This window comes from Budorcas taxicolor, chromosome 5 (genome assembly GCF_023091745.1).
Source record: "Budorcas taxicolor isolate Tak-1 chromosome 5, Takin1.1, whole genome shotgun sequence".
In the NCBI taxonomy this organism is placed as follows: Eukaryota; Metazoa; Chordata; class Mammalia; order Artiodactyla; family Bovidae; genus Budorcas; species Budorcas taxicolor.
Genome location: NC_068914.1, coordinates 121,535,042 through 121,561,315, shown reverse-complemented (window position 1 = coordinate 121,561,315; position 26,274 = coordinate 121,535,042). Strand labels below are relative to the sequence as shown.

Genomic DNA, 26,274 nt, shown 5'->3' with positions numbered 1-26,274 from the left:
GACTAATGGTACAGTACTATAGGCTCTTATTAGTCTGCCAGGACTGCTCTGACAAAATGACCAAAGTTTCGTCATTTTTTTTCACCAGCTGAGCTTGAACAATAAATTTCTTACAGTTCTAGAGTCTGGAAGTCTAAGATAAAAGTTTCTGGTTTCTTCTGAGGTCTCTCTTCTTGGCTTGCAGACAGCTATCTGTTTATGTCTCCTTACATGGTCTTTTTCCTGTGTGTGCATGTTCAGTTCGGTTCAGTCGCTCAGTTGTGTCTGACTCTTTGTGACTCCATGAATCGCAGCACGTCAGGCCTCCCTGTCCATCCCCAACTCCTGGAGTTCACTCAGATTCACGTCCATCGAGTCAGTGATGCCATCCAGCCATCTCATCCTCTGCCGTCCCCTTCTCCTGCCCCCAATCCCTCCCAACATCAAAGTCTTTTCCAGTGAGTCAACTCTTCGCATGAGGTGGCCAAAGTACTGGAGTTTCAGCTTTAGCATCATTCCTTCCAAAGAACACCCAGGGCTGATCTCGTTTAGGATGGACTGGTTGGATGTCCTTGCAGTCCAAGGGACTCTCAAGAGTCTTCTCCAACACCACAGTTCAGAAGCATCAATTCTTTGGTGCTCAGCCTTCTTCACAGTCCAACTCTCACATCCATACATGACTACTGGAAAAACCATAGCCTTGACTAGATGGACCTGTGTTGGCAAACTAACGTCTCTGCTTTTGAATATGCTATCTAGGTTGGTCACATCTTTCCTTCCAAGGAGTAAGCGTCTTAATTTCATGGCTGCAGTCACCATCTGCAGTGATTTTGGAGCCCAAGAAAATAAAGTCTGACACTGTTTCCACTGTTTCCCCATCTATTTCCCATGAAGTGATGGGACCGGATGCCATGATCTTTGTTTTCTGAATGTTGAGCTTTAAGCCAACGTTTTCACTCTCTCACTTTCATCAAGAGGCTTTTTAGTTCCTCTTCACTTTGTGCCATAAGGGTGGTGTCATCTGCATATCTGAGGTTATTGATATTTCTCCCGGCAATCTTGATTCCAGCTTGTGTTTCTTCCAGTCCAGCATTTCTCATGATGTACTCTGCATAGAAGTTAAATAAACAGGGTGACAATATACAGCCTTGACGTACTCCTTTTCATATCTGGAACCAGTCTGTTGTTCCCTGTCCAGTTCTGTTGCTTCCTGACCTGCATACAGATTTCTCAAGAGGCAGGTTAGGTGGTCTGGTATTCCCATCTCTCTCACAATTTTCCACAGTTTATTGTGATCCACACAGTCAAAGGCTTTAGCATAGTCAATAAAGCAGAAATAGATGTTTTTCTGGAACTCTCTTGCTTTTTGCATGATCCAGCAGATGTTGGCAATTTGATCTCTGGTTCCTCTGCCTTTTCTAAAACCAGCTTGAACATCAGGAAGGTCACGGTTCACGTATTGCTGAAGCCTGGCTTGGAGAATTTTGAGCATTACTTTACTAGCATGTGAGATAAGTGCAATTGTGCAGTCGTTTGAGCATTCTTTGGCATTGCCTTTCTTTGGGATTGGAATGAAAACTGACCTTTTCCAGTCCTGTGGCCACTGCTGAGTTTTCCAAATGTGCTGGCATAGTGAGTGCAGCACTTTCACAGCATCATCTTTCAGGATTTGAAATAGCTCAACTGGAATGCCATCGCCTCCACTAGCTTTGTTCGTAGTGATGCTTTCTAAGGCCCACTTGACTTCACATTCCAAGATGTCTGGCTCTAGATGAGTGATCACACCATCGTGATTATCTGGGTCGTGAAGATCTTTTTTGTACAGTTCTTCTGGGTATTCTTGCCACCTCTTCTTAATATCTTCTGCTTCTGTTAGGTCCGGACCATTTCTGTCCTTTATCGAGCCCATCTTTGCATGAAATGTTCCCTTGGTATCTCTAATTTTCTTGAAGAGATCTCTAGTCTTTCCCATTGTGTGCATGTACCTGGTGCCTTTCTTGTAAGGTCACTAATCCTGTTGGATTAAGGTCCTAACCCTTTTGACCTCATTTAACCTTAATTGTCTTCTTGAGAGCCGTATCTCCAAATACAATCACTGGAGGATACGACTTCAATATATGAATTTAGAGGGGACAGAATTCAGCCTGTAACAGTGTCCTACCCCCCCAAGCTCACATAAGAAATAGGGAATTATTGGGAATTCACCATCAATATTTTCAGTACTGCTGTTTGTTTATGGCTGCACTGGGTCTTCTGGCTGTGAATGGGATTTCTCTAGTTGTAGTGTGCGGCCTTCTCATCATGGTGGATTCTCTTATTGCAGACCATGGACTCTGGGTATGCACGGGCTCAGAAGTTGCAGTGCATGGGCTTCGTTCCCCTGTGGCATGTGGAATTTTCCTACACCAGGGATCAAACTCCTTTCCCTGCATTGGCAAGTGGATTTTTAACCACTGGACCACTAGGGAAGTCTTAAAGCTTTTTAGTTTGTATTATACTTCTCCCTGGTCACTTGTCTTATTCAAGGAGCTTTGCTGGGAGAAGGCCTGTGAGGAAAAGATAGCTCTTTCTTCTTAGCACCTGTTTTTAAACCAAAATACATGCTGTCTTGATGGATACGGATGATCTGGTTCCCTGACAAATTAAAATCTCTAAGAGAGGAGGTTTCTTTAGTACCTTGATCAAATGACAGGTCAGGACACACAGATTTCACAAGGCCTTGAAAGGCTCCCTCCTATTACATTGTGTGTGTGAGTGAGTCAGTCATGTCTGACTCTTCATGATCCCATGAACTGCAGCCCACCAGTCTCCTCTGTCCATGAAGTTCTCTAGGGCAAGAATACTGGAATGGGTTGCTATTCCCTTCTCCAGGGATCTTCCCAACCCAGGGATTGAACCTGGGTCTCTTGCATTTCATGCAGATTCTTTACCCTCTGAACCATCAGGAAAGACTATTTAGTTATGAGCAAATACAAAAGTAAACATATATATTCCCAAGAATAATACACATAAAACCAAAACTTGTTCCTTCTTCAATCTAGTTTGAGTGCACTATGATCCATAATGTAATAGATCTAAAAGATCTACAGATTGTTTTGGACATGCTACATAACTGATATAAATCATTTGTTGTATATTTTCCTTCTCAATTCTTAACACTTTTTATGATCTTCAGTGCAACAATGAACAGAAGTGGGTGATAGTGGCACCTTTATTTAAATTGTTTTATTACTAATAACATTACTGTTTGCTAGTCTAAATTTTTTAAAAGTTACCATTTATCAAAATTAAGGAAACTTCTGTTTTTTGTTTCATACAATTGTCCTTTTAATGAATTTTATCAACTGTTCTTAGTCCGTTCAGTTGCCCAGTTGTTTCTGTTTGAGACCCCATGGACCGCTGCACGCCAGGCTTCCCTGTCCATCACCAACTTCCAAAGCTTGCTCAAACTCATGTCCGTCAAGTTGGTGATACCATCCAGCCATCTCATCCTCTGTCGCCCCCTTCTCCTTCTGCCTTCAATCTTTCCCAGCGTGAGGGTCTTTTCCAATGAGTCAGTTCTTTGTATCAGGTGTCTTGGTTGGTCATAGGTTTTTTTCCAAGGAATAAGTGTCTTTTAGTTTCGTGGCTGCAGTCACCATCTGCAGTGATTTCGGAGCCCAAGAAAATACAGTCTGTCACTGTGTCCTAAGCTCACATTTTGCTTAGGATTGTTGTGTTTGTTTCTGAGAGATTGACATCTTAATTGTCTTTCTTTTCAGCTTTGGTATCAGAGACTCAGTAAATAAGTTATGAAGTGTCCCCTCTTTTAAAGAGATAGTATTTTTATTATGTCAACTCTGGTTAAGGTATGTTTTTTTCAAGGAATTTCTCTATTCCACATAAATTTTAAATGTTTTAAAATTAGTTAATAAATACACTATCATTTTAATGTCTATAGGGTCTAGTGATACTCTCATTTCCCAATACAGGGTTTTTTTTAATGACCAGTGTTGACAGAGGCTTATTAGTTTTTATTCTTCACCAACTTGTGACTTGTTTATCTCTGTTTTCATTATTTATTTCACTCTGTCTTTTCCTTGGATTAATTTGTCATTCTTAAATTTATATGATTATCTCCCAGTCTTTTTTTTAAAACATACATCAACTCATTTTATTTCTCCTTTATTGACTTCTCTCTCTGTTTCACATGTCCAGCAAATTCTGTGATTTCCTCCTTCACAACATACACAGATTCTAATCATTCCTCACCACCTCCTCCACAGTCTCCCAGTCTTCTATTAAATAAATCAAGTCTTATGTTAATATAAGGATGGGACCTGTTATGGACTGAACTGTGTTTCCTGTCCTCTATTCCTACCTTCCCACCAAATGTATATATTGAAGCTCTAACCTCAGTGAGACTTTTAGAGATGGGGCCTTTAAGGGAGATAATTAAGGTTTAATGAGGTCATAAAGTGTTGTGGCCTTTTACAGACCAGGACCTGGGGACTGGAGTAAACGAAAAGAAAGAGAAGGAGCATTATCCCTCGGGTTACGTGGAAAACCAGTAAAGCCCATACATAGGACTTATACCACTCACGGAGGCCCACAGTGTCCTTTCAAGGAGGTCTTGAAAGCCCGGTTGGGCGAGAAAGTGAGATCGGTAGGCTTCCACGCTCTGAAGAACTATCCAGAGACAGAAAGAAGGACGTGGGGGACCCAAGTCTCTAGTGAAAAAAGGGTATTTTATTAGCAGAAATGCATGCTTATATATCTTCAGTAAAATGATTACTCTTATATATCTTCAGTAAAATGATTACTCAGCCGTTAAAAAGAATGAAATTCCACCAGTTGCAACAAAATGGATAGTCTATTAAGTACAAGGTTGCTGAAGGGAGTCACTGAAGGGAATTGAAGCAGGTGCTCTTTCTGGTGATCTCAGTCATGAGAACTGTGTGCAGCTCTACTCATTCCTGTATTCCAGGAACTGATAAGGAACAGAGAGTCCTTGAGAAATGGCACACAAAGAAAGGAAATGCAATATACTGGATCCCTTAAGTTAAACGTCCCTGACAACAAGGGTGGAATCTTCTTCAGGAGGACTGATATCCTATTGGATATTTAGAGGAAGAGACACCAGAGCCCACTGCATTGTTTATTTCTGAATTACTGGCAATTTCCTAGTTCCTTCTACAATTTCTAGACTAATTCCACTGTGAATTAATCTGAAATATCCTTCAAAAATGAGATCTGTTTATGTCCTAGCAATATGGTCAATATTGGTAAAAATTCCCTGTGCTCTTGGAAAGAATGTGTATTCTGCAGTTGTTTGACATACTGTTAATATGTTTGAGTCAAATTTGTTTACCCTGTCATTTAATGCAGTTGTGTGTGTGTACACACATGCACACACACACTCATTCATGTCTGACTTTGTGACCTCATGGACTGTAGCTCACCAGGCACCTCTGTCGATGGAATTTTCCAAGCAAGAACACTGCAGTAGGTTGCCATTTCCTTCTTCAGGGGATCTTCCTGACCTAAGGATTGAATTCATGTCTCTTGCATCTACTATATTGCCAGGCGGGTGTTTTTTTAACCAGCTGAGCCATCAGGGAATCCCATTATGGTTACAGATTTGTCCATTTTTTAGATATGTCCATGTAAGTGTTCTGGAGAAGGAAATGGCAACACCACTCCAGTATTCTTGCCTGGAAAATCCCATGGATCCTGGTGGGCTATAGTCCCAGGAGGTCACAAAGAGTCGGACACGACTGAGTGACTTCACTTCACTTCATGTAAGTGTTGGTGAGAGTATAATTTATTTCAGTCTGTTTGAAAGGCAGTTTGTCACTGATTATGAAAACAATTCTAATGTCTTTTGAATTTCACTTCTGGAAATTTCGAGGAACATTTAGCACAAATATAAAAGCATAAATACATGCTTTAGTGTAGGATAGTTTATAAGTAAAAACACCTAAGAAAACCAAATATTCATCAGTAGAGAAATGGTTGAATATTGATCCACTCAAAAGGGGAATGTTTACGCAGACAGTGAATAGGTATATGTGTAGTGGAATGATAAGATGTCCTAGTTATAGGGATGAAAATCAGGCAAACTGTAAGCAGCATGTTTGGTAGGATTCTGTTTTAAAAGAATGAGATTTTATGCTTTGGTGATTTTTCTGTATAGAAATTTTCTGAAAGAAGAGTTAACAGTAGTAGATAGCCATAGGGAGTTAGACATTGGAGATGAACAGTAGTAGTAAAGACTTTATAGTATATGCTTGATTATGTTTTTAATTTTTTTACAGTGATTATGGGTATCTTAGAATAAAGAGCCGGTTAAAATAAATAAATACAGAAAGTAATTGTCTCTTAAGTGTAGCAAAAAAATTGCTAATAATATTGAGTAGAATGAGTTTCTGTTCAGTTCAGTTCAGTCGCTTAGTCGTGTCTAACTCTTTGCAAGCCCATGAATCGCAGCACGCCAGGCCTCCCTGTCCATCACCGACTCCCGGAATTCATTCAGACTCACATCCATCGAGTCAGTGATGCCATCCAGCCATCTCATCCTCTGCCGTCCCCTTCTTCTCCTGCCCCCAGTCAACTCTTTGCATGAGGTGGCCAAAGTACTGGATTTTCCGTTTTAGTATCATTCCTTCCAAAGAAATCCCAGGGCTGATATCCTTCAGAATGCACTGGTTGGATCTCCTTGCAGTCCAAGGAACTCTCAAGAGTCTTCTCCAACACCACAGTTCAAAAGCATCAATTCTTCAGCGCTCACTTCACAGTCCGACTCTCACATCCATACATGACCACTGGAAAAACCATAGCCTTGACTAGACGGACCTTAGTCGGCAAAGTAATATCTCTGCTTTTGAATATGCTATCTAGGTTGGTCATAAATTTTCTTCCAAGGAGTAAGCGTATTTAATTGCATGGCTGCAGACACCATCTGCAGTGATTTTAGAGCCCCAAAAAATAAAGTCTGACACTGTTTCCCATCTATTTCCCATGAAGTGATGGGACCGGGTGCCATTCACTCTCCACTTTCACTTTCATCAAGAGGCTTTTTAGTTCCTCTTCACTTTGTGCCATAAGGGTGGTGTCATCTGCATATCTGAGGTTATTGATATTTCTCCCGGCAATCTTGATTCCAGCTTGTGTTTCTTCCAGTCCAGCATTTCTCATGATGTACTCTGCATAGAAGTTAAATAAGCAGGGTGACAATATACAGCCTTGACGTACTCCTTTTCATATCTGGAACCAGTCTGTTGTTCCCTGTCCAGTTCTGTTGCTTCCTGACCTGCATACAGATTTCTCAAGAGGCAGGTTAGGTGGTCTGGTATTCCCATCTCTCTCACAATTTTCCACAGTTTATTGTGATCCACACAGTCAAAGGCTTTAGCATAGTCAATAAAGCAGAAATAGATGTTTTTCTGGAACTCTCTTGCTTTTTGCATGATCCAGCAGATGTTGGCAATTTGATCTCTGGTTCCTCTGCCTTTTCTAAAACCAGCTTGAACATCAGGAAGTTCATGGTTCATGTATTGCTGAAGCCTGGCTTGGAGAATTTTGAGCATTACTTTACTAGTGTGTGAGATGAGTGCAATTGTGCAGTAGTTCCTTTCTTTGGGATTGGAATGAAAACTGACCTTTTCCAGTCCTGTGGCCACTGCTGAGTTTTCCAAATGTGCTGGCATAGTGAGTGCAGCACTTTCACAGCATCATCTTTCAGGATTTGAAATAGCTCAACTGGAATGCCATCGCCTCCACTAGCTTTGTTCGTAGTGATGCTTTCTAAGGCCCACTTGACTTCACATTCTAGGATGTCTGGCTCTAGATGAGTGATCACACCATCGTGATTATCTGGGTCGTGAAGATCTTTTTTGTACAGTTCTTCTGGGTATTCTTGCTACCTCTTCTTAATATCTTCTGCTTCTGTTAGGTCCAGACCATTTCTGTCCTTTATCAAGCCCATCTTTGCATGAAATGTTCCCTTGGTATCTCTAATTTTCTTGAAGAAATCTCTAGTCTTTCCCATTCTGCTCTTTTTCTCTATTTCTTTGCATTGATCACTGAAGAAGGATTTCTTGTCTCTTCTTGCTGTTCTTTGGAACTCTGCATTCAGATGCTTATATCTTTCCTTTTCTCCTGTGCTTTTCGCCTCTCTTCTTTTCGCAGCTCTTTGTAAGGCTTCCCCAGACAGCCATTTTGTTTTTGCATTTCTTTTCCATGGGGATGGTCTTGATCCCTGTCTCCTGTACAATGTCACGAACCTCATTCCATAGTTCATCAGGCATTTTATCAGGTCTAGGCCCTTAAATATATTTCTCACTTCCACTGTATAATCATAAGGGATTTGATTTAGCTCATACCTAAATGGTCTAGCGGTTTTCCCCACTTTCTTCAATTTAAGTCTGAACTTGGTAATAAGGAGTTCATGATCTGAGCCACAGTCAGCTCCCGGTCTTGTTTTTGTTGACTGTATAGAGCTTCTCCATCTTTAGCTGCAAAGAATATAATCAATCTGATTTCGGTGTTGACCATCTGGTGATGTCCATGTGTAGAGTCTTCTCTTGTGTTGTTGGAAGAGGGTGTTTGCTATGACCAGTGCATTTTCTTGACAAAACTCTATTAGTCTTTGCCCTGCTTCATTCCGCATTCCAAGACCAAATTTGCCTGTTACTCCAGGTGTTTCTTGACTTCCTACTTTTGCATTCCAGTCCCCTATAATGAAAAGGACATCTTTTTGGGGTGTTAGTTGTAAAAGGTCTTCTAGGTCTTCATAGAACCGTTCAACTCCACCTTCTTCAGTGTTACCACCTTCTTCAGTGTTACTGGTTTGGGCATAGACTTGGATAACTGTGATATTGAATGGTTTGCCTTGGAAACGAACAGAGATCATTCTGTCGTTTTTGAGATTACATCCAAGTACTGCATTTCGGACTCTTGTTGACCATGATGGCTACTCCATTTCTTCTGAGGGATTCCTCCCCGCAGTAGTAGATATAATGGTCATCTGAGTTAAATTCACCCTTTCCAGTCGATTGTAGTTCGCTGATTCCTAGAATGTTGTCGTTCACTCTTGCCGTCTCTTGTTTGACCACTTCCAGTTTGCCTTGATTCATGGACCTGACATTCTAGGTCCCTATGCAACACCACCAAAATTTTTATTGAGATTTTCCATATATTGTTACATCTTCCTTTGGTCTTTATCTTACGTGAATTGAAGATGAAGCTTTGTCTAGTGTGAGGTAAGGAATTTTGTTTGACATGGTCAGCATTAGTAATAAAGGTAAGCTGAGAAAATTATCTTAAAAATTCAGCTTTTTAATAAAAGATGTTTATTTCCTACAGATTCCTGGCATTCAAAACAGTTGGCTTTTAACACACTGATACTGCATCAACGTGACAATGAATTGGAATGCAAAACCAGAGAGTCTGTCCTTCCCACCCCAGTATCCTAAAAAACAAGCATCTTTTTTGGAGCAAGGACTTAGCACAACATGTCAAAGTTCATTCCATACTGGAAGTAACCAAGAACCATGCCTATTTCTCAGTAATTCACATCCAGTTTCACAGCCACTGCTCAACATCAGGAATCAGAAGACTCCTCCACAAATCCCTGTTTCTGATTTGCATAGTGGAACCATTGTGACTTCACAGACTTCAGTAGAAAGAATAACATATGCAAATGTTAAAGGACCCAGACAACTAAGTCATGATTTGCAGATTTCTTCAGGAGTTACACAAGATGTATGGTTGAACTCGCCAATGGGGAGTTCTGCGCTTTCTCATACAGGGGCAACTGTATCTCATCAAACTGGTTTTGGAACGAATATACCCAATGTGCATGCACTACAGAATCAGTTTCTAACATCAGATACTTATTCTATGCAAGTACATGTGATCCCTTCTAATTCTGGAAGAGTTCCTATAAGTTACCAAGGAAACCCAAGACGAAACCTACCTTTGTCAGAGCAACAGGTTGATTGGGCACCTCAGCAAGCATCCAGTGGACTGACTTACCAGGATTACGGACCACTTCCAAAGCAATACAGTTATTCATCACGAAGCTTTTCGCAGGAGCCTACTCTTCAGAAACAAAACCCTATGTCATCTGTATCATTCCAAGTTAAAAATAGTCAATCTCCAAATCCTGCACTGACATTTAAGTCAAAGCAGATTGTAGCTGTACCATCATATCAATATACAGTTACTCAAACTGACAAAAGACCTCCTCCTCCTTATGACTGTAGATATGCAAGCCAGTCTTTGCAGAGTACTCCACGTGTTGTTAAACAATCCTCTATGGAAGTTCCTCAGAGTCAAGAAATGCACTTACCTGAAATGAGGAAAGACTTTTGTAGAGACTTTCAACAGCAGTGGCAAAACCCAAATGAAAATTTCAGTATGATGGGAAGTTCCTGTAACTTGAAAGTAAATACCAGTGTCAGTCATTCTTTTAATGAACCTGTTAGATCATCTGTGACTGGTGCTCAGGCTCTTGCTCAAAATAATCAGGAGAGAAGAGTGGATTCTCAAAATCTAACTTCAAATCAAGTACTGGACACAAGTGTCACAAAAGAGAAGTTAGTGAGGGATATTAAAACATTAGTAGAAATAAAAAAGAAGTTTTCAGATCTTGCAAGGAAAATTAAAATTAATAAAAATCTCTTGATGGCAGCAGGTTGTATTAAAACACCTAATACCTCTTACAATGAATCAGCTCAAAATTCTGGATTGTCTTTGAAACAAACTGCCAAAATCCAGTCTGGACCACAACTAACCCTAGTCACTCCAGAGACTGGGGAGGATAAACCACCAACAGTAATGGAATCTGCAGAAGAAACTAATAGACCACATAGTGTGTTGAGTTCCAACCTTCAGAACAGAAATTTTAACCAAGTCAGTTCTGTTTTACTAAATTCTTCCTGTTCAGAAAAGTTGCCAATACCAGAACAAGTCCATGATTCTGAAGCTGTGAATCCTTTAAAGACATCAACTGCTGAGGTAACTCAGGTACCATTAAATAACACCCAACTTTCATCAGGAAATTTTGTCAGCATTGCACAAAATGTGTCAACAAATTCTGAAATAACTTTTCTTCCTCATTCTACATCATCTGAGGAATATATTTCAAAATATCCAAATAAAAATAGGCTAATTCTCAGTTTACTTACTTCTGGAGGTAAAACTCAGAAGAAATTATTAAAAGATAGTAGTGAATGTATTCAAGATTCTAAACTGCATAATTTTGAAATGAATCCAAATACTGAAAACACTGGTAACCAACTGAAAACCATGGAAAATGTAAATCCTCCAAGGACTTGTAATATAAATGCCAAAATTGCAGACACTTCTTGCTTTGAGTATAAATCGTTTAATGGGGTGTCTTCTAACAGTGGCTCTCCCTTTTCCATGGAATTGCTAGCAACATGTCTGTCTTTGTGGAAAAAGCAACCTTCAGAACCTACCAAAGAAAAACAGGATAATGAGTCAAAAACAAACACAACAGCCATTGCAGTTTCAAAGCCTGCGCCCATCTGTGAGAGTAGTCCATTTTCACCTGTGGGAAATTCTCAGAATAAGATAGTAAACACTTCACAAGAAACTCTATCATCAGTTGTAGCACAAAATTATGAGTCTTCAGGAACAACTACTACAAAAGGGATTGCTGTAGTATCACCCTTAATTCTTTCAGATGTCAATACATTGTCTGTGAAAGATACATCTGAAGCTTTACCTGAAACAGCATATCCAGTTATTAAAGAAGGCAGTGTTTGTAGCTTACAAAATAAATTGACAGAAAATACTGCTGCTTTGAAGATTGTTAATGAACCAGTAACAAGTACTACAGGCATCACGATTTTCCCACTAATTGAGGACAAGCAAAGTCAGTCAACTAATACTAATTCAGAAGGCATACCTGATACCAATCAAGGAAAGCACAATGAATCAGAACCAGATATCCAGTGTCCTGTGAGTGATCAGCAAGCCTCATATATTTCAGAGAACAGTAGTAATGTGGGCAGTGATGTATTACAGATTGGCAGTATTTGTTCTCTTGTTGAAGGTGATACCTCTTATGATTCCCAAATAGCAGAGATATTCAGCTTGCTCCCTTTGCAAAAAGCTGAGTCACAGAAACCTCTACCCAATCACCAAATAATGAATAGTAGACAACAGAATGAACATTTCACTGAAAATAAAGACTTTGTCTTTAAAGAAGATGAATTTGTGCAGTGCACAGATGTTTCAAATAAAATAACAGATCAGTCAGAATCACTGCAACCTCCAGCACTGTCACCTTTGAAATGTGTTGAAGCAAAGAGTGGAATTCTAGAGGAAAGCAGTTTGGAGCATATCACTGAAAATGAAAACATGGCAAATGATACATGTTCATCAGCTGCTATTCAGCAGGATAGTTACCCTCAGGAAGCTGATTTGTCCTGCAGTTACACTGAACAGGATCCTACAACAGATGAAAGTCTCCATGATAAGACATCTATCTTATACCTACATGATCAGCTGTCAGAACTTTTAAAAGAGTTTCCCTATGGTATTGAACCTGTGAACATGCATGAAAGTTCTGTGGTACAGCAGATGGCAGACCAAATCTCAGAAGCTCAAACTTGTGGTAAAACTGATTGTGACTCCAAAGGTTCAACAGACCAGATACAAATTACAATATTAAACACAGATCAGATGAAAGAATTGTTTCCTGAACAGGACGATCAACCCAATGAGGTTGACAAATTGACAGAACCTCAGAAAGAAAAGCCTGTAACAAAGGAAGAGAACCAGTGTGACCCACAGGCACGCAGAGTTGAAGAACATTGTGCTTCTGTACCATTGGATTCAGAAAAAGATGATATCCGTTGCTGTGCTTTGGGGTGGCTCTCTATGGTTTATGAAGGAGTACCTCAATGCCAGTGTAATTCCATTAAGAAGTCAACTTCAGAAGAAAAAAAACAGACAAATCCATGTTCTCCTTCAGAGGCCAAGAGTTATAAACAAGGAGAGAGAACCTCTGACAGAGATGTTCCTGTTGCATTTAACAGTGCTCCAAATAATCCTCCAAAGATTCCTCTTACTTGTCCAGTTGAGAAAAAACATTTTCCTGAAACAAAGCAAAGCAGCAATATAAAAGACAAATCCAAAACAGAAAGTAACAGTTCACTAATGACAGAGCAAGAATTATCCAGTCAACTTTCATCTAAAGGTGATAAAAAACTGGATTCTTGGCAGAGTCACAAAAGAAAACAAAATCTGCAATTTCACGAGGAAACTTTTCATTCTGCTAATAAAATTATAAAATTTTCTCAGGAGAGCCTGCAGAGGAAGTTCATGGCACAAAACTTAGGGCCACTAAAACCAAAGATGAGTTTTTTGACAAGCAAAACTAAAGATTTGAATATGAAGAATGGTTCTTTGGTACAGTCAGTATCACCAGAAAAGAGAAAATTGAAATCAGGAGGCTCTAAACAATCTATGGAAGAAAGGAAATTAGATGAAGGGATCATACTTGATTCAGAGATAAAGAGGAAGAAACATGATAAACAAGAGCAGAATAAAAATGTAGGAGGTGGTGCATTTAAATTCTGTAATTTTTCAACCCCAAATGAAAGAACTTGGATTAAAGAAAAGACAGTATCAAATGTTAAATCCTCGGGCTCTAAGGATAGCTCATCTAAAATGAATAGAGTTCTGTCACCAAAGGAGTATTTATCAAGGCAGAAGCATAAGGAAGCATTGAAGAAAAACTATCTGAAAAATAGTGATTCGCAGCATATGAGGCCCAGTAAACTTTCTGTGCAAGTGGAAAGTTCTGGGAAATCAAATGAGAGACCCAATGGCAGTGTACAGACCTGCAAGGAATCATTAAGTATTGGTACAGGCCATGGTAAAAGCATCAAAACCCATCATTCCAAAGAGTCTAAAACATATATTTCAAGGAATATTAAAGCAACAGTTGGTGGAAAGCAGTCTGATAAAATGTGGATTGATAGAACCAAGCTAGACAAAAATTTAAATAATATAAATAATGAAGGTGAATTAAGCCGAATGTCTTCCCAAACAAAGGATCAAAGGAAGCTGTATCTGAACAGAGTTGCATTTAAATGCACTGAACGTGAGCGCATTTGTCTCACAAAATTAGACAATTCACCCAGGAAGCTTAAAGAAAAGAGACCAGAAAGTAAATCTAAGAACCTATTACCTGTGAAAGACACCACAGAAAAACTAAGCATGCTGGAGTTTAAATTATGTCCAGATGGAGTGTTTAAAAATACAAACACTGTTGAAGACCAGAAGGATCTGCAGCACACAACTAGGAAGGAGCAAGCCCCTGTGCAAGGTCCAGTATGACTTTTTTTTGCTGGTGTCTGCAAAAGTGTCATGCATTGTAGGTCAGCAAGTGGCAGAGCACCTCTCGACGTCTGGGTAGCTAGGAAACACTTAAAATTATTTTGCATTTACTGAGGTTTTCTCAGTATGTTGATAGTTCATTGGTCAATATTTGTTTTAAATGTTTTGCCCCACTTGTTGTAAATTATATTACATGCACATTAATGACAAGGTTTATAAAATTTGCAAGGTTTTCCAAATACAAAAGATCTCCCTTTTCACTAAGGAGTGAAGAGCATGCTTTGAGCAGTTATAAAAGTATCAAGTATACATTATTTTAAGTCTTGGTTTTTGTTCAGTTCTTTGGGCTTACAATTTCAGACCCCCAGTGATTTTGAAGTTTTGGTCTAAATATTAATAGCTGTAATTGTTAATGAAGTCTTTTTGTATATACAGAAGTAGTTCGACTTCTTGCCATCTTTGAGTCAGTTGGTGACTTATATCACTAAGGTTAAAGTGGTACCTTCTCATATACCCCAGAATGGCAATCATATCTGTTCATTAGCTGAAGGATAGAATTCTCAACATAGTGCAAGATGGAAGGAGAAAATAGGGGACTCAATAAGGAAATATTTAAGGGTGGTGGTTAGTATATGCAAAACATTGTGTTGAGAAAACCCAGATTGGAAAACTAAAGGATTTGAATGGAAATCTTAGTTTCTCTTGCACTGTTCAGACAGTGTTGGTGTGTATAACGTTACAATGAATAAGTTACTTTTTCTTAGAAGGTGTATGGATATGTGAGTATATAGAGTATAAATTTGTATTGATTACACTTGGTTCTTGAAACTAGATTATTAAAATCTGAGAACCTGATTGTAACAGAAATGTTGGGTGTAGCTACAGCAGTGTGAGATATGTTCTGTGTCATGCCTTTAAGTACATTGACATGTGTTGGTGTTCAGTCCAGGTGAGAGAAACATAATTACATTATTTTTAATTGTGAGATTCAGTCACCTCATACGGAGAAAGCATTTTTCCAGGCCCTTTTTAGAGTTAATGTGTAAGTATACCTAATGCCTTCTAGAATCTGTTTTAGGCATACGTGGTTTTCCTTCATTATAGTACTAGAAGAGATGAGTAGCAAAGTCTAGAGATCTGAAAATGAATATTTAAATAGTTTCAGGAATAAAAAGTACAAAAGAAGACTGGTTAAAATGTGTGACTGAGGAGAAAAGGATGCCGGAAGCCAACCAAGAAATAGGTAAAACTATCTATTTGAAGTTTTTATTTTACTTACCTGACACTCATATCTAAACTGGATTATAGTTCTGAAACTGTCGTGAAGCTTGGTTTTTATCCATATTTCTTTTAAAAAATGATTCAGTGTTTGAGTAGTGGGAAGACATTCTCCTATGTTTTCTGTCATGCTTTGGACAGAAAAGTAGTGATTTGTTTCCTTTTAAGAAGAAAATTCTCCCCTTGACTTAGGCAAGGGGTTGGCATACTTTTCCTATGTAAACCATGCCCAATAAATATTAGGTTTTGCAAATCATGTTTCCTAAATACTAGACTCTAATGTTATGATAACATGAAAAAATGGCTGTAAAATAACAAATGAATATGGGCTATGTTCCAATTAAAGTTTACTAAAACTTGTAGAGGCTGGGCTTGGCCCACACGCCTATTAGCCTACCCTCAGTTAGATTTATTTGCAAATTAATTTAATTTTCAAAACCAAGTAGACAAAGATTCATATTTATCAGTGAGAGGTTAGATCATTTGATTAAAGTTACATAGCAGCAATAAAGAGAAGCAAGAGAGGAAGTGTGACAAAGGTTTATTATTGTTTAGTTGCTAAGGTGTGTCCAACTCTTCTGCAACCTCATGGATGATAGCCTACTAGGCTCCTCTGTCCATGGAATTTCCCAGGCAGGGATACTGGAGTGGGTTATCATTTTCTTCTCCAGGGGATCTTCCAGACCCAGGGATCAAACTCATGTCTCCTGCATTGGCGGGTGGATTCTTTACTGCCGAGCCATCAGGGAAGCCCACAGAAGAGTTAAAAAACAAATATATATAAACAGGCATGTATAATTTGAGTCTTCTACATTGAAGATGTGTACAGGACAAAAATTCAGCTGAATCGAATTGAAAGAAAAAGGAATGAAGTCTTAATTAGAATAGGAAGACAATGGAAAGTGCAAAAAATGAATTAGTGAGGAAGTAGAAAACACACTCCCAAAGTTGGAACACAGACATGAGAAAGATGTAATGGGTGTGGCAGCTGGGGTGAGAAAGGTCTTTGGAAGTGAGAGGGGACACAACTTGCCTGATTGCCTCAGAGATGAGAGGCATAACTGGAACCTGAGTCCGAAAATACTCAGAAGACAGACACATTCGCAGAGTGACCAGAGAGGCTCAGGAAACGTCATGAGCTAAACAACACACAAGATAACTGCAGACAGGATGAGCAATAAACAGTGAAGGTGGGACATCAGTGCTCAGGTTCATGATGAAAAAGACACAGACCAGGGCCCAGAGAAGAGCTGCATGCAGCAGGGTGAGAGGAAAGCTAAGAAACAAGTTTGGAGCTCTGTCAAAAGTCTAATGAGACTTAAGAAAATCATGAAAAAGCATACCAAGATGAAGAGGCTAGAGAACTAGAACAAGCTTAAAGCAAAGGTTTTCAGTTCTTAAAGATGGCTATAAAAAATACATTTTAGATAAGTGACAGTAAATTTGGTGGCAAAGGTTGGCATGTAAATGGAGCAAGAGGTGAAATTGTCAGGCTGAGGTAGAGGAGGAGATGACAGAATCCAGTGGAAAACCACTTAGAGCCCACCTTAAGGATCAGCATTCAGGACAGAAAACTAATGTGGTCAGAGAAGAACTTCAAACATTAAGAATTTAACAGTGACCATACTCTGTTACCAAAAAATGAAGAATAATAATTAAGAGGACAGAGTACTTGACCCATCCAGGCTGAAAGAAGTAAAATAGGACTTTTAATCCAGAAAGGAATGGCTAGAGCAGGAAGGCAAAGTATAGGAACTCAGAAATGGAATAGCTTCTCAGATAAAGAGGTACATTTTAAAATGCACAGAAAGGGGAATAGCTGGCTGGGCCCATCACAAAAAGGATAGTAAGACTAATCATAGCACTATGGTTGAAAGAAATACAGATATTTCTTAGAATACCTGATACATAGTAAGGCCAGAATATGCAAACTGTACTTATATGCGCTCTTTGGAACTGGCTTACCTTGGTTCGTTTTATATTGCTAGTTTAGATGGCTGTTAGGAAAGTCACATTCTTAATAGTATGCAAATGACAAAGAGATTTTACTGGGTAGGGGTATAGGTAAAGGAGAATAGCCCTGGTCAGTGAAGATGGGGATGGGGTAGTAAATGGCCCCTAAAGGAGAGGCAAGATGTCCTGTTCATATACTTTATAATTCTATAGGTAAAGAGCCATTGTTTGTTACACTTTACTCTATTGCAGATAAGAATGCATGTTTTCCCTCTCAATTTATATTGATTGTACTGTTCACTAACATTAAGAGTAACAAAGTAAAATTTTTGTTTCCTTAGATGATAATGTTTTGGCTAATTCAAGGCTCTCCAAGAGAAACTGCAGTGCAGATGGATTTGAGATACTACAAAACCCAGTAAAAGATTCAAAAGCAATGTTTGAAACCTACAAAAAGCTGTATATGGAGAAGAGAAGCAGAAGTCTTGGTAGCAGTCCTTTAGAATAATTTTGAGACTTTAATTCTTCTGGTGGTTCTGTAATTACCACCAGAAAAATTCTATTAAATATTTTTCTGGAAATACTCAAGATTGCCATGATAAAATTTCTGAGTCTGGTTACCCCTTAGGTTATACATATCATTGAAATTAATTAAATTGGCTTGAGAACCTTATTTTGTGGGTAGCAGACATAAGAAATAGGTGGTATTTGTCAAGGAAACCATAAGCTATTGAATTCTGACATTATTGAACCAAGTGTACCATTATTTTATACAAATCTTGTTTTGAAATGCTAACTATCCATCCTAAGGGAGATTTGTTCCTTATTTAAGGACTAGTTTATTTCCTCTGGGACTGTATTTTTGTTTTTAAAACTTTCTAGCAAAACTTATTTTTTCAGAAATGCTCACTGTGAATGTCGAAGTATATTCTTTAGTATTTTATACTGAATTGTTAACTTTTTGTCGGAAGTCTTGTTTTATACTTGTTAAACTGAATACAGTTTTTGGAATAATGTTTAAACATTACTTTTCATACTTGAAATAAACATTTATTTTTTAAAAACTAGGTTGGAAATGGTTTGATTTTAATTTTGTTGCCTATCCTCACAGCAGCACATTTTAGAAAGGTGTTTTTAAAAGAAATGTTAAATGTTTTCAGGTTTATTCAGAAGAGGAGCAAAAATTTTTCTAGGTTTAGGAAATTTCAAGGAAGGCAAAATAAAATTCTTCAAATGTTACTGGGCTTTACTCTATATGACAATTAGAAGTACAAATTTGTTTTCATAAAACCTTAATGTTACAAGATTTTTAAAATACATTTTAAAATTTTTTCTGGGAGTAGGGAGAAATGGAATATTCATTGGAAGTACTGATGCTGAAGCTGAAGCTCTAATACTTTGGCCACCTGATGCCAAGACCTGACTCATTAGCAAAGACCCTCATGCTGGGAAAGATTGAAGACAGGAGGGAAAGGGGATGACAGAGAACCAGATGGTTTGATGTTATCATCACTGATTCAGTAGACATGAGTTTGAACAAGTTCCAGGAGATGGTGAAGGACAGGGAAGCCTGGTGTGCTGCAGTCCATGGGGCTGCAGAGTCAGAAATGACAGACCAACTGAAAAACAAGGGAGAAATGGGGAGTTACTTAATTGATGTATAGTTTCAGTTTTGCTAGTGTCAATATTCTTAGCACTGCAGAAATACGCAGTTTAATAAACATCTGTGAGGTGGTAACTCATTTTTCACAAGTTTTAAAAATACTTTCTGAAGAGTTCAGAAGATGGGGCTTATCAAAATATTAAGCAGCATGCTTCCATAGGAAAAGTCACTGTGCTCATCATGAGTTTAAATGTCAATAGAAGTTTCCGTTAGAAAAGCAAAGTTGTAAAATGGCATCAGTTGAGGCAATGCAATAGTTCTAGACTAATAGTGGTCCTCATGTTGGTCGTTGTCTTCTTTACAGCTGGGATCTCTCCAAAAAAAGTCTCCCTTAAGAATGTCTTTGATAAAGTAGTGCAAGTTGTTAAGTCTCAACCCCTGAATATACATCTTTTAAATGTCCCAGGAAATAGCAAGCACATGTGAACTATATACATTCCAGAATGATGTAAAGCAAGAGAGAGATAAAAGCAATGGTGATGTTATGGTCATTGAGAAGTAGTCCCATGGAACATCATTTTTACTTGAAGTCATCTGACATGTTTGTCTCAAACTACATCATCCTGATAATTCAAGGTGAATAAAAGTATTCGTTGTCAGTGATAAAATTTAAGCTTTCAAAGAAAAATTGGGATTTGGGGAATTTTTTAATCTAAGACCATGCATTTGATAGCATCCCACTACCTGGACCCATATTCAACTCAATGAGAATATTAATGAACATAAGTATTTTTGATACTATACACCAAAGTGCCAGTATTTGGAACATCTATATAGCTTAGTGGACCAATATTTCTGATGACCAATGCAAACAGAGAAAGAGATCCACTCAAAATGCCAGGTAGACCAGTGGATTTTAATAAAACTGAAAATTTCTTTATGGTATCAGCTTCTTACCAGCTGAGAAGTAAAGCTAAATTCATTGCCACTAAGGGCTTCCCTGGTGGCTCAGAGGTTAAAGCGTCTGCCTGCAATGCGGGAGACCCGGGTTCTATCCCTGGGTCAGGAAGATCCCCTGGAGAAGGAAATGGCAATCCACTCCAGTATTCTTGCCTGGAGAATCCCATGGACGGAGAAGCTTAGTAGGTTACAGTCCACGGGGTCACAAAGAGTCAGGCACGACTGAGCGACTTCACCATCACCACCAAGTCTTTATGAAACAGTTGCTTGTCAACTTTTGATACAGTATCAAGAATGATGCGTGATTATCTGAAAAGGCTATGAACACACTATATAAAATCTATATTTGAGATTGGATTTTGTTGATGTCAAGACAATATATCTGAGCAACAGAAGGCACAAGTAAATTAGACAATTCAGTTGTATGCTATAAAGTTAGATTTGCAAAAATGTAAAACAATGCTTTTCTCAAATTTGTTTAGGTAATTATTTTTCGTAACTTTTTTCTTTTGGCTGTACCACTCAGCATGCAGATCTTAGTTCCCCAACTGAGGGAGCAGAGAGTCCTAATCTCTGTACTTCAAGAGAAGTTCCAAAATGTTATTTATTTAATCATGTAATGGAGTTACTTTTAAATGAAAAATGCTTTTAAAAATGTGTTTCAATTTGTCATAGATTAAATTTTGAAAAATATTGAGTTTCCTCAGTTTTTAAGATTGTAAAAAAAAATAGTGGTTAAAGTGATTCTGGAACAAGCACAATTAGATGGATAAATTTGGTCTCACCTCTATCAAATAACTTGCAAATATTTTTCTCAAATCAGGTAAGATATTTAGAGTTGCACATGTGTACTTTGTACAGTGTTGAGGGACTTCCCTGGTGGTTAAGTGGCTAAGGTTCCTGCTCCCAAAATAGGGGTTCTGGGTTCAATCTCTGATTGGGAACTAGATCTCACACACTGCAACTAAGTTCACATGCCTCAGCTAAAAATCCTGCATGCCACAACTAAGGCCCTGGCATAACCAAACAAGTAAAGAAATATATATATTTTTTAATGTTCAATTGACTGCTGTCACTATTTTTTGTTTAGAATTGACTGGCTTGATCTTGTTATCCAAGGGACTCTCAGGAGTTTTCTCCAGTACCACACTTACAAGTACCAATGAATAATTAATGACATTGAATTTCAGCAGAGAATGAAGGAAGACTGCACTGACTTAGTAAAAAGAAATTCAATCTTTTCAGTGTTATGAGGTTCAGGGCAATTGTGTGTAGAATATTACTTTATGCATAATACAAAGAAAAAACCCCAGGGAAAGAAAGGATGAAGAGGTCCTTCAGGAAGAAGGGAATTAAAAAAATAGAAAGTAGGATGCAAGAGTGAAAGATAAATCAATAAATACCTACCTAAGGAATGATGCTAAAGCTGAAACTCTAGTATTTGGGCCACCTCATGCCCCTCTTCCAACAACAAAAGACTCTACACATGGACATCACCAGATGGTCAACACCAAAATCAGATTGATTATATTCTTTGCAGCCAAAGATGGAGAAGCTCTATACAGTCAACAAAAACAAGACCGGGAGCTGACTGTGGCTCAGATCATGAACTTATTGCCAAATTCAGACTAAAATTGAAGAAAGTAGGGAAAACCACTAGACCATTCAGGTATGACCTAAATCAAATCCCTTATGATTATACAGTGGAAGTGAGAAATAGATTTAAGGGTCTAGATCTGATAGAGTGCCTGATGAACTATGGAATGAGGTTCGTGACATTGTACAGGAGACAGGGATCAAGACCATCCCCATGGAAAAGAAATGCAAAAAAGCAAAATGGCTGTCTGGGGAGGCCTTACAAATAGCTGTGAAAAGAAGAGAGGCGAAAAGCACAGGAGAAAAGGAAAGATATAAGCATCTGAATGCAGAGTTCCAAAGAATAGCAAGAAGAGATAAGAAAGCCTTCTTCAGTGATCAATGCAAAGAAATAGAGGAAAACAACAGAATGGGAAAGACTAGAGATCTCTTCAAGAAAATTAGAGATACCAAGGGAATATTTCATGCAAAGATGGGCTCGATAAAGGACACAAATGGTATGGACCTAACAGAAGCAGCAGATATTAAGAAGAGGTGGCAAGAATACACGGAAGAACTGTACAAAAAAAGATCTTCACGACCCAGATAATCATGATGATCTGATAACTCATCTAGAGCCAGCATCTTGGAATGTGAAGTCAAGTGGGCCTTAGAAAGCATCACTACGAACAAAGCTAGTGCAGGTGATGGAATTCCAGTTGAGCTGTTTCAAATCCTGAAAGATGATGCTGTGAAAGTGCTGCACTCAATATGCCAGCCAACTTGGAAAACTCAGCAGTGGCCACAGGACTGGAAAAGGTCAGTTTTCATTCCAATCCCAAAGAAAGGCAATGCCAAAGAATGCTGAAACTACCACACAATTGCACTCATCTCACATGCCAGTAAAGTGTTGCTCAAAATTCTCCAAGCCAGGCTTCAGCAATACGTGAACCATGAACTCCCTGATGTTCAAGCTGGTTTTAGAAAAGGAAGAGGAACCAGAGATCAAATTGCCAACATCCGCTGGATCATGGAAAAAGCAAGAGAATTCCAGAAAAACATCTATTTCTGCTTTATTGACTATGCTAAAGCCTTTGACTGTGTGGATCACAATAAACTGTGGAAAATTCTGAAAGAGATGGGAATACGAGACCACCTGACCTGCCTCTTGAGAAATCTGTATGCAGGTCAGGAAGCAACAGTTAGAACTGGACATGGAACAACAGGCTGGTTCCAAATAGGAAAAGGAGGAAGTCAAGGCTGTATATTGTCACCCTGTTTATTTAACTTCTATGCAGAGTACATCATGAGAAATGCTGGACTGGAAGAAACACAAGCTAGAATCAAGATTGCCGGGAGAAATATCAATAACCTCAGATATGCAGATGACATCACCCTAATGGCAGAAAGTGAAGAGGAGCTAAAAAGCCTCTTGATGAAACTGAAAGAGGAGAGTGAAAAGGTTGCCTTAATGCTCAACATTCAGAAAACAAAGATCATGGCATATGGTCCCATCACTTCATGGGATATAGATGGGGAAACGGTAGAAACAGTGTCAGACTTAATTTTTTTGGGCTCCAAAATCACTGCAGATGGTGACTGCAGCCATGAAATTAAAAGACGCTTGCTTCTTGGAAGAAAAGTTATGACCAACCTAGATAGCACATTCAAAAGCAGAAACATTACTTCGCCGACTAAGGTCCGTCTAGTCAAGGCTATAGTTTTTCCAGTAGTCATGTATGGATATGAGAGTTGGACTGTGAAGAAGGCTGAGTGCTGAAGAATTGATGCTTTTGAACTGTGGTGTTGGAGAAGACTGTTCAGAGTCCCTTGGACTGCAAGGAGATCCAGCCAGTCCATTCTGAAGGAGATCAACCCTGGGATTTCTTTGGAAGGAATGATGCTAAAGTTGAAGCTCCAGTACTTTGGACACCTCATGCAAAGAGTTGACTCATTGGAAAAGATTTTGATGCTGGGAGGGATTGGGGGCAGGAGGAGAAGGGGACGACCCAGGATGAGATGGCTGGATGGCATCATGGACTCTATGAACGTGAGTTTGAGTGAACTCTGGGCGTTAGTGATGGGCAGGGAGGCTTGGTGTGCTGTGATTCATGGGGTCACAAAGAGTTGGACATGACTGAGTGACTGAACTGAACTGAAAGAACTGACTGCAGAAAGTAAACTGTAATTAATGAAGACTAATTTTAGAGGAGAAATATAGAGTAAAAATATCCATCTGAATGGTGACGTTTTGGAGTGAGACCCAATAGGACTTAATAGTAGGTAGACAGGGTAAGGGTAAAAAGAGGAATCTTGTTTCTGGATTGTGCCAAAGAGTGGGTGCCACTGAGTGGGTGGAGAGGTCTGCCTTTCCTGTGTAGGACCAGATATCTTGGGACTGGGGATTGATTTTCTTCAGCCAGTGGCCAGCTTTAATGGAGGTATTGCAGTGACCAACTCCTTTTCCTGAAGGACAGGCTGTAAGGCCACAGTCTTAAACAAGTTAACCCACACTTGGTGGCTGAGTCAGGGATTAATTGTCTTAAGTAAGTGGCCAGCTTTAATGGCGCTTTTGCAGTTGAGCTATTTTGCTGTGAAAGTGCTGCACTTGATATGCCAGCAAATTTGGAAAACTCAGTAGTGGCTACAGGCCTGGAAAAGATCAGTTTTCATTCCAATCCCAAAGAAAAGCAATGCCAAAGAATGCTCAAACTACTGCACAATTGGACTCATCTCACATGCTAGTAAAGTAATGCTCAAAATTCTCCAAGCCAAGCTTCAACAGAACGTGAACCATAAACTTCTGGATGTTCAGGATGGATTTAGAAAAGGCAGAGGAACCAAAGATCAAATTGCCAACATCTGTTAGATCATCGAAAAAGCAAGAGAGTGCCAGAAAAACATCTGCTTTATTGACTATGCCAAAATCTTTGTGTGGATTACAACAAAATGAAAACTTCTTAAACAGGTTGAAATACCAGACCACCCTACCTGCCTCTTGAGAAATCTATGCAGGTCAGGAAACAATTGTTAGAACTAGACATGGAACAACAAACTGGTTCCAAATCTGGAAAGGAGTACACCAAGGCTGTATATTGTCACCCTGCTTATTTAACTTATATGCAGGATACATCATGAGAAACTCTGGGCTGGAGGAAGCACAAGCTGGAATCAAGATTGCCAGGAAAAATATCAATAACCTCAGATATGCAGATGACACCACCCTTATGGCAGAAAGTGAAGAACTAAAGAGCCTCTTGATGAAAGAGAATGAGGAGAGTTAAAAAGTTCGCCTTAAAACTCAACATTCAGAAAACTAAGATCATGGCATCTTGTCCTGTCACTTCATGACAAATAGATGGGGAAACAGTGGAAAGAATGACAAACTTTATTATTTTGCGCTCCAAAATCACTGCAGATGGTGATTGCAGCCATGAAATTAAAAGACGCTTACTCCTTGGAAAGAAAGTTATGACCAACCTACATAGCATGTTAAAAAGTGGAGACATTACTTTGTCAACAAAGGTCCGTCTAGTCAAAGCTATGGTTTTTCCAGTACTCGTGCATGGATATGAGACTTGGACTATAAAGAAGGCTGAGTGCCAAAGAATTGATCCTTTTGAACTGTAGTGTTAGAGAAGACTCTTTAGAGTCCCTTGCACTGGGAGAAGATCAAACCAGTCCATCCTAAAGGAAACCAGACCTGAATATTCATTGGAAGGACTGATGCTGAAGCTGAAACTCGAATACTTTGGCAACCTTATGCAAAGAACTGACTCATTTGAAAAGACCCTGATGCTGGGAAAGATTGAAGGCCAGTGGAGAAGGGGATGACAGAGGATGATATGGTTGGATCGCATCACTGACACAATGGACATGAGTTTGAGAGCTCAAGGAGTTAGTGATGGACCTGGAGGCCTGGCGTGCTACATTCCATGGGGTCGCAAAGAGCTGGACACAACTGAGCGACTGAACTGAACTTGCAGTGGCCAACTCCTTTTCCTGGAGGACAGGCTGTAAGGCAACAGTCTTAAACAAGTTAACCCACACTTCTTAGTGTTGAGTCAACCCAGTATAGATTTTAGAGAGGAATGGAGCTATGAACTTGGACCAGGGCACCATCTTCACAGATAACATTATTTTCTTGGATGGTATTTTAGGAAAAATTTTAATAGAATGTCTGAGGTTTAAAAGGGACCCTTATAATTTATCCTACCATTTGCTTTGTCTAATTAGGATAGATTGATCTATGAGATAAACAGATTTTTTTTTTTTAAGATACCCAAAAACCTACACTCTTAACCTGAATTGAAAGAGAAGGGCAGGAAAGAAAATTTAGCCTTTTCTGTTTTAAGTCCTTTAGTTGCTTCCTTCCTGTCTTTTATTCTCTTCTCTCTCTGTAACTCCAAGTTGGTGATTTGCTTGAGATTCCAGGCAATTGTGGAGATCCAGTGATCAGGGAACTGCTGTATTTTAGGTATGTTACATTCCATTGGTCAATGGTATGGCATGCTCTGATTGCTATGATTATACAGTGGAAGTGAGAAATAGATTTAAGGGACTAGATC

The 26,274-nt window shown here is 39.0% G+C and overlaps 1 protein-coding gene across 1 annotated transcript; it reads left to right on the top strand.

The window, feature by feature from the left end:
• Positions 1-9,381: 9,381 nt before the first annotated feature.
• On the top strand, positions 9,382-18,311 carry RESF1 (retroelement silencing factor 1). The gene is made up of 3 exons (XM_052641276.1): positions 9,382-14,326; positions 15,497-15,580; positions 17,910-18,311. Exons 1-3 carry the CDS (start codon positions 9,382-9,384, stop codon positions 18,074-18,076), a joined length of 5,196 nt encoding a protein of 1,731 aa, XP_052497236.1. The 3' UTR covers positions 18,077-18,311.
• The last annotated feature ends 7,963 nt before the right edge of the window (positions 18,312-26,274 follow it).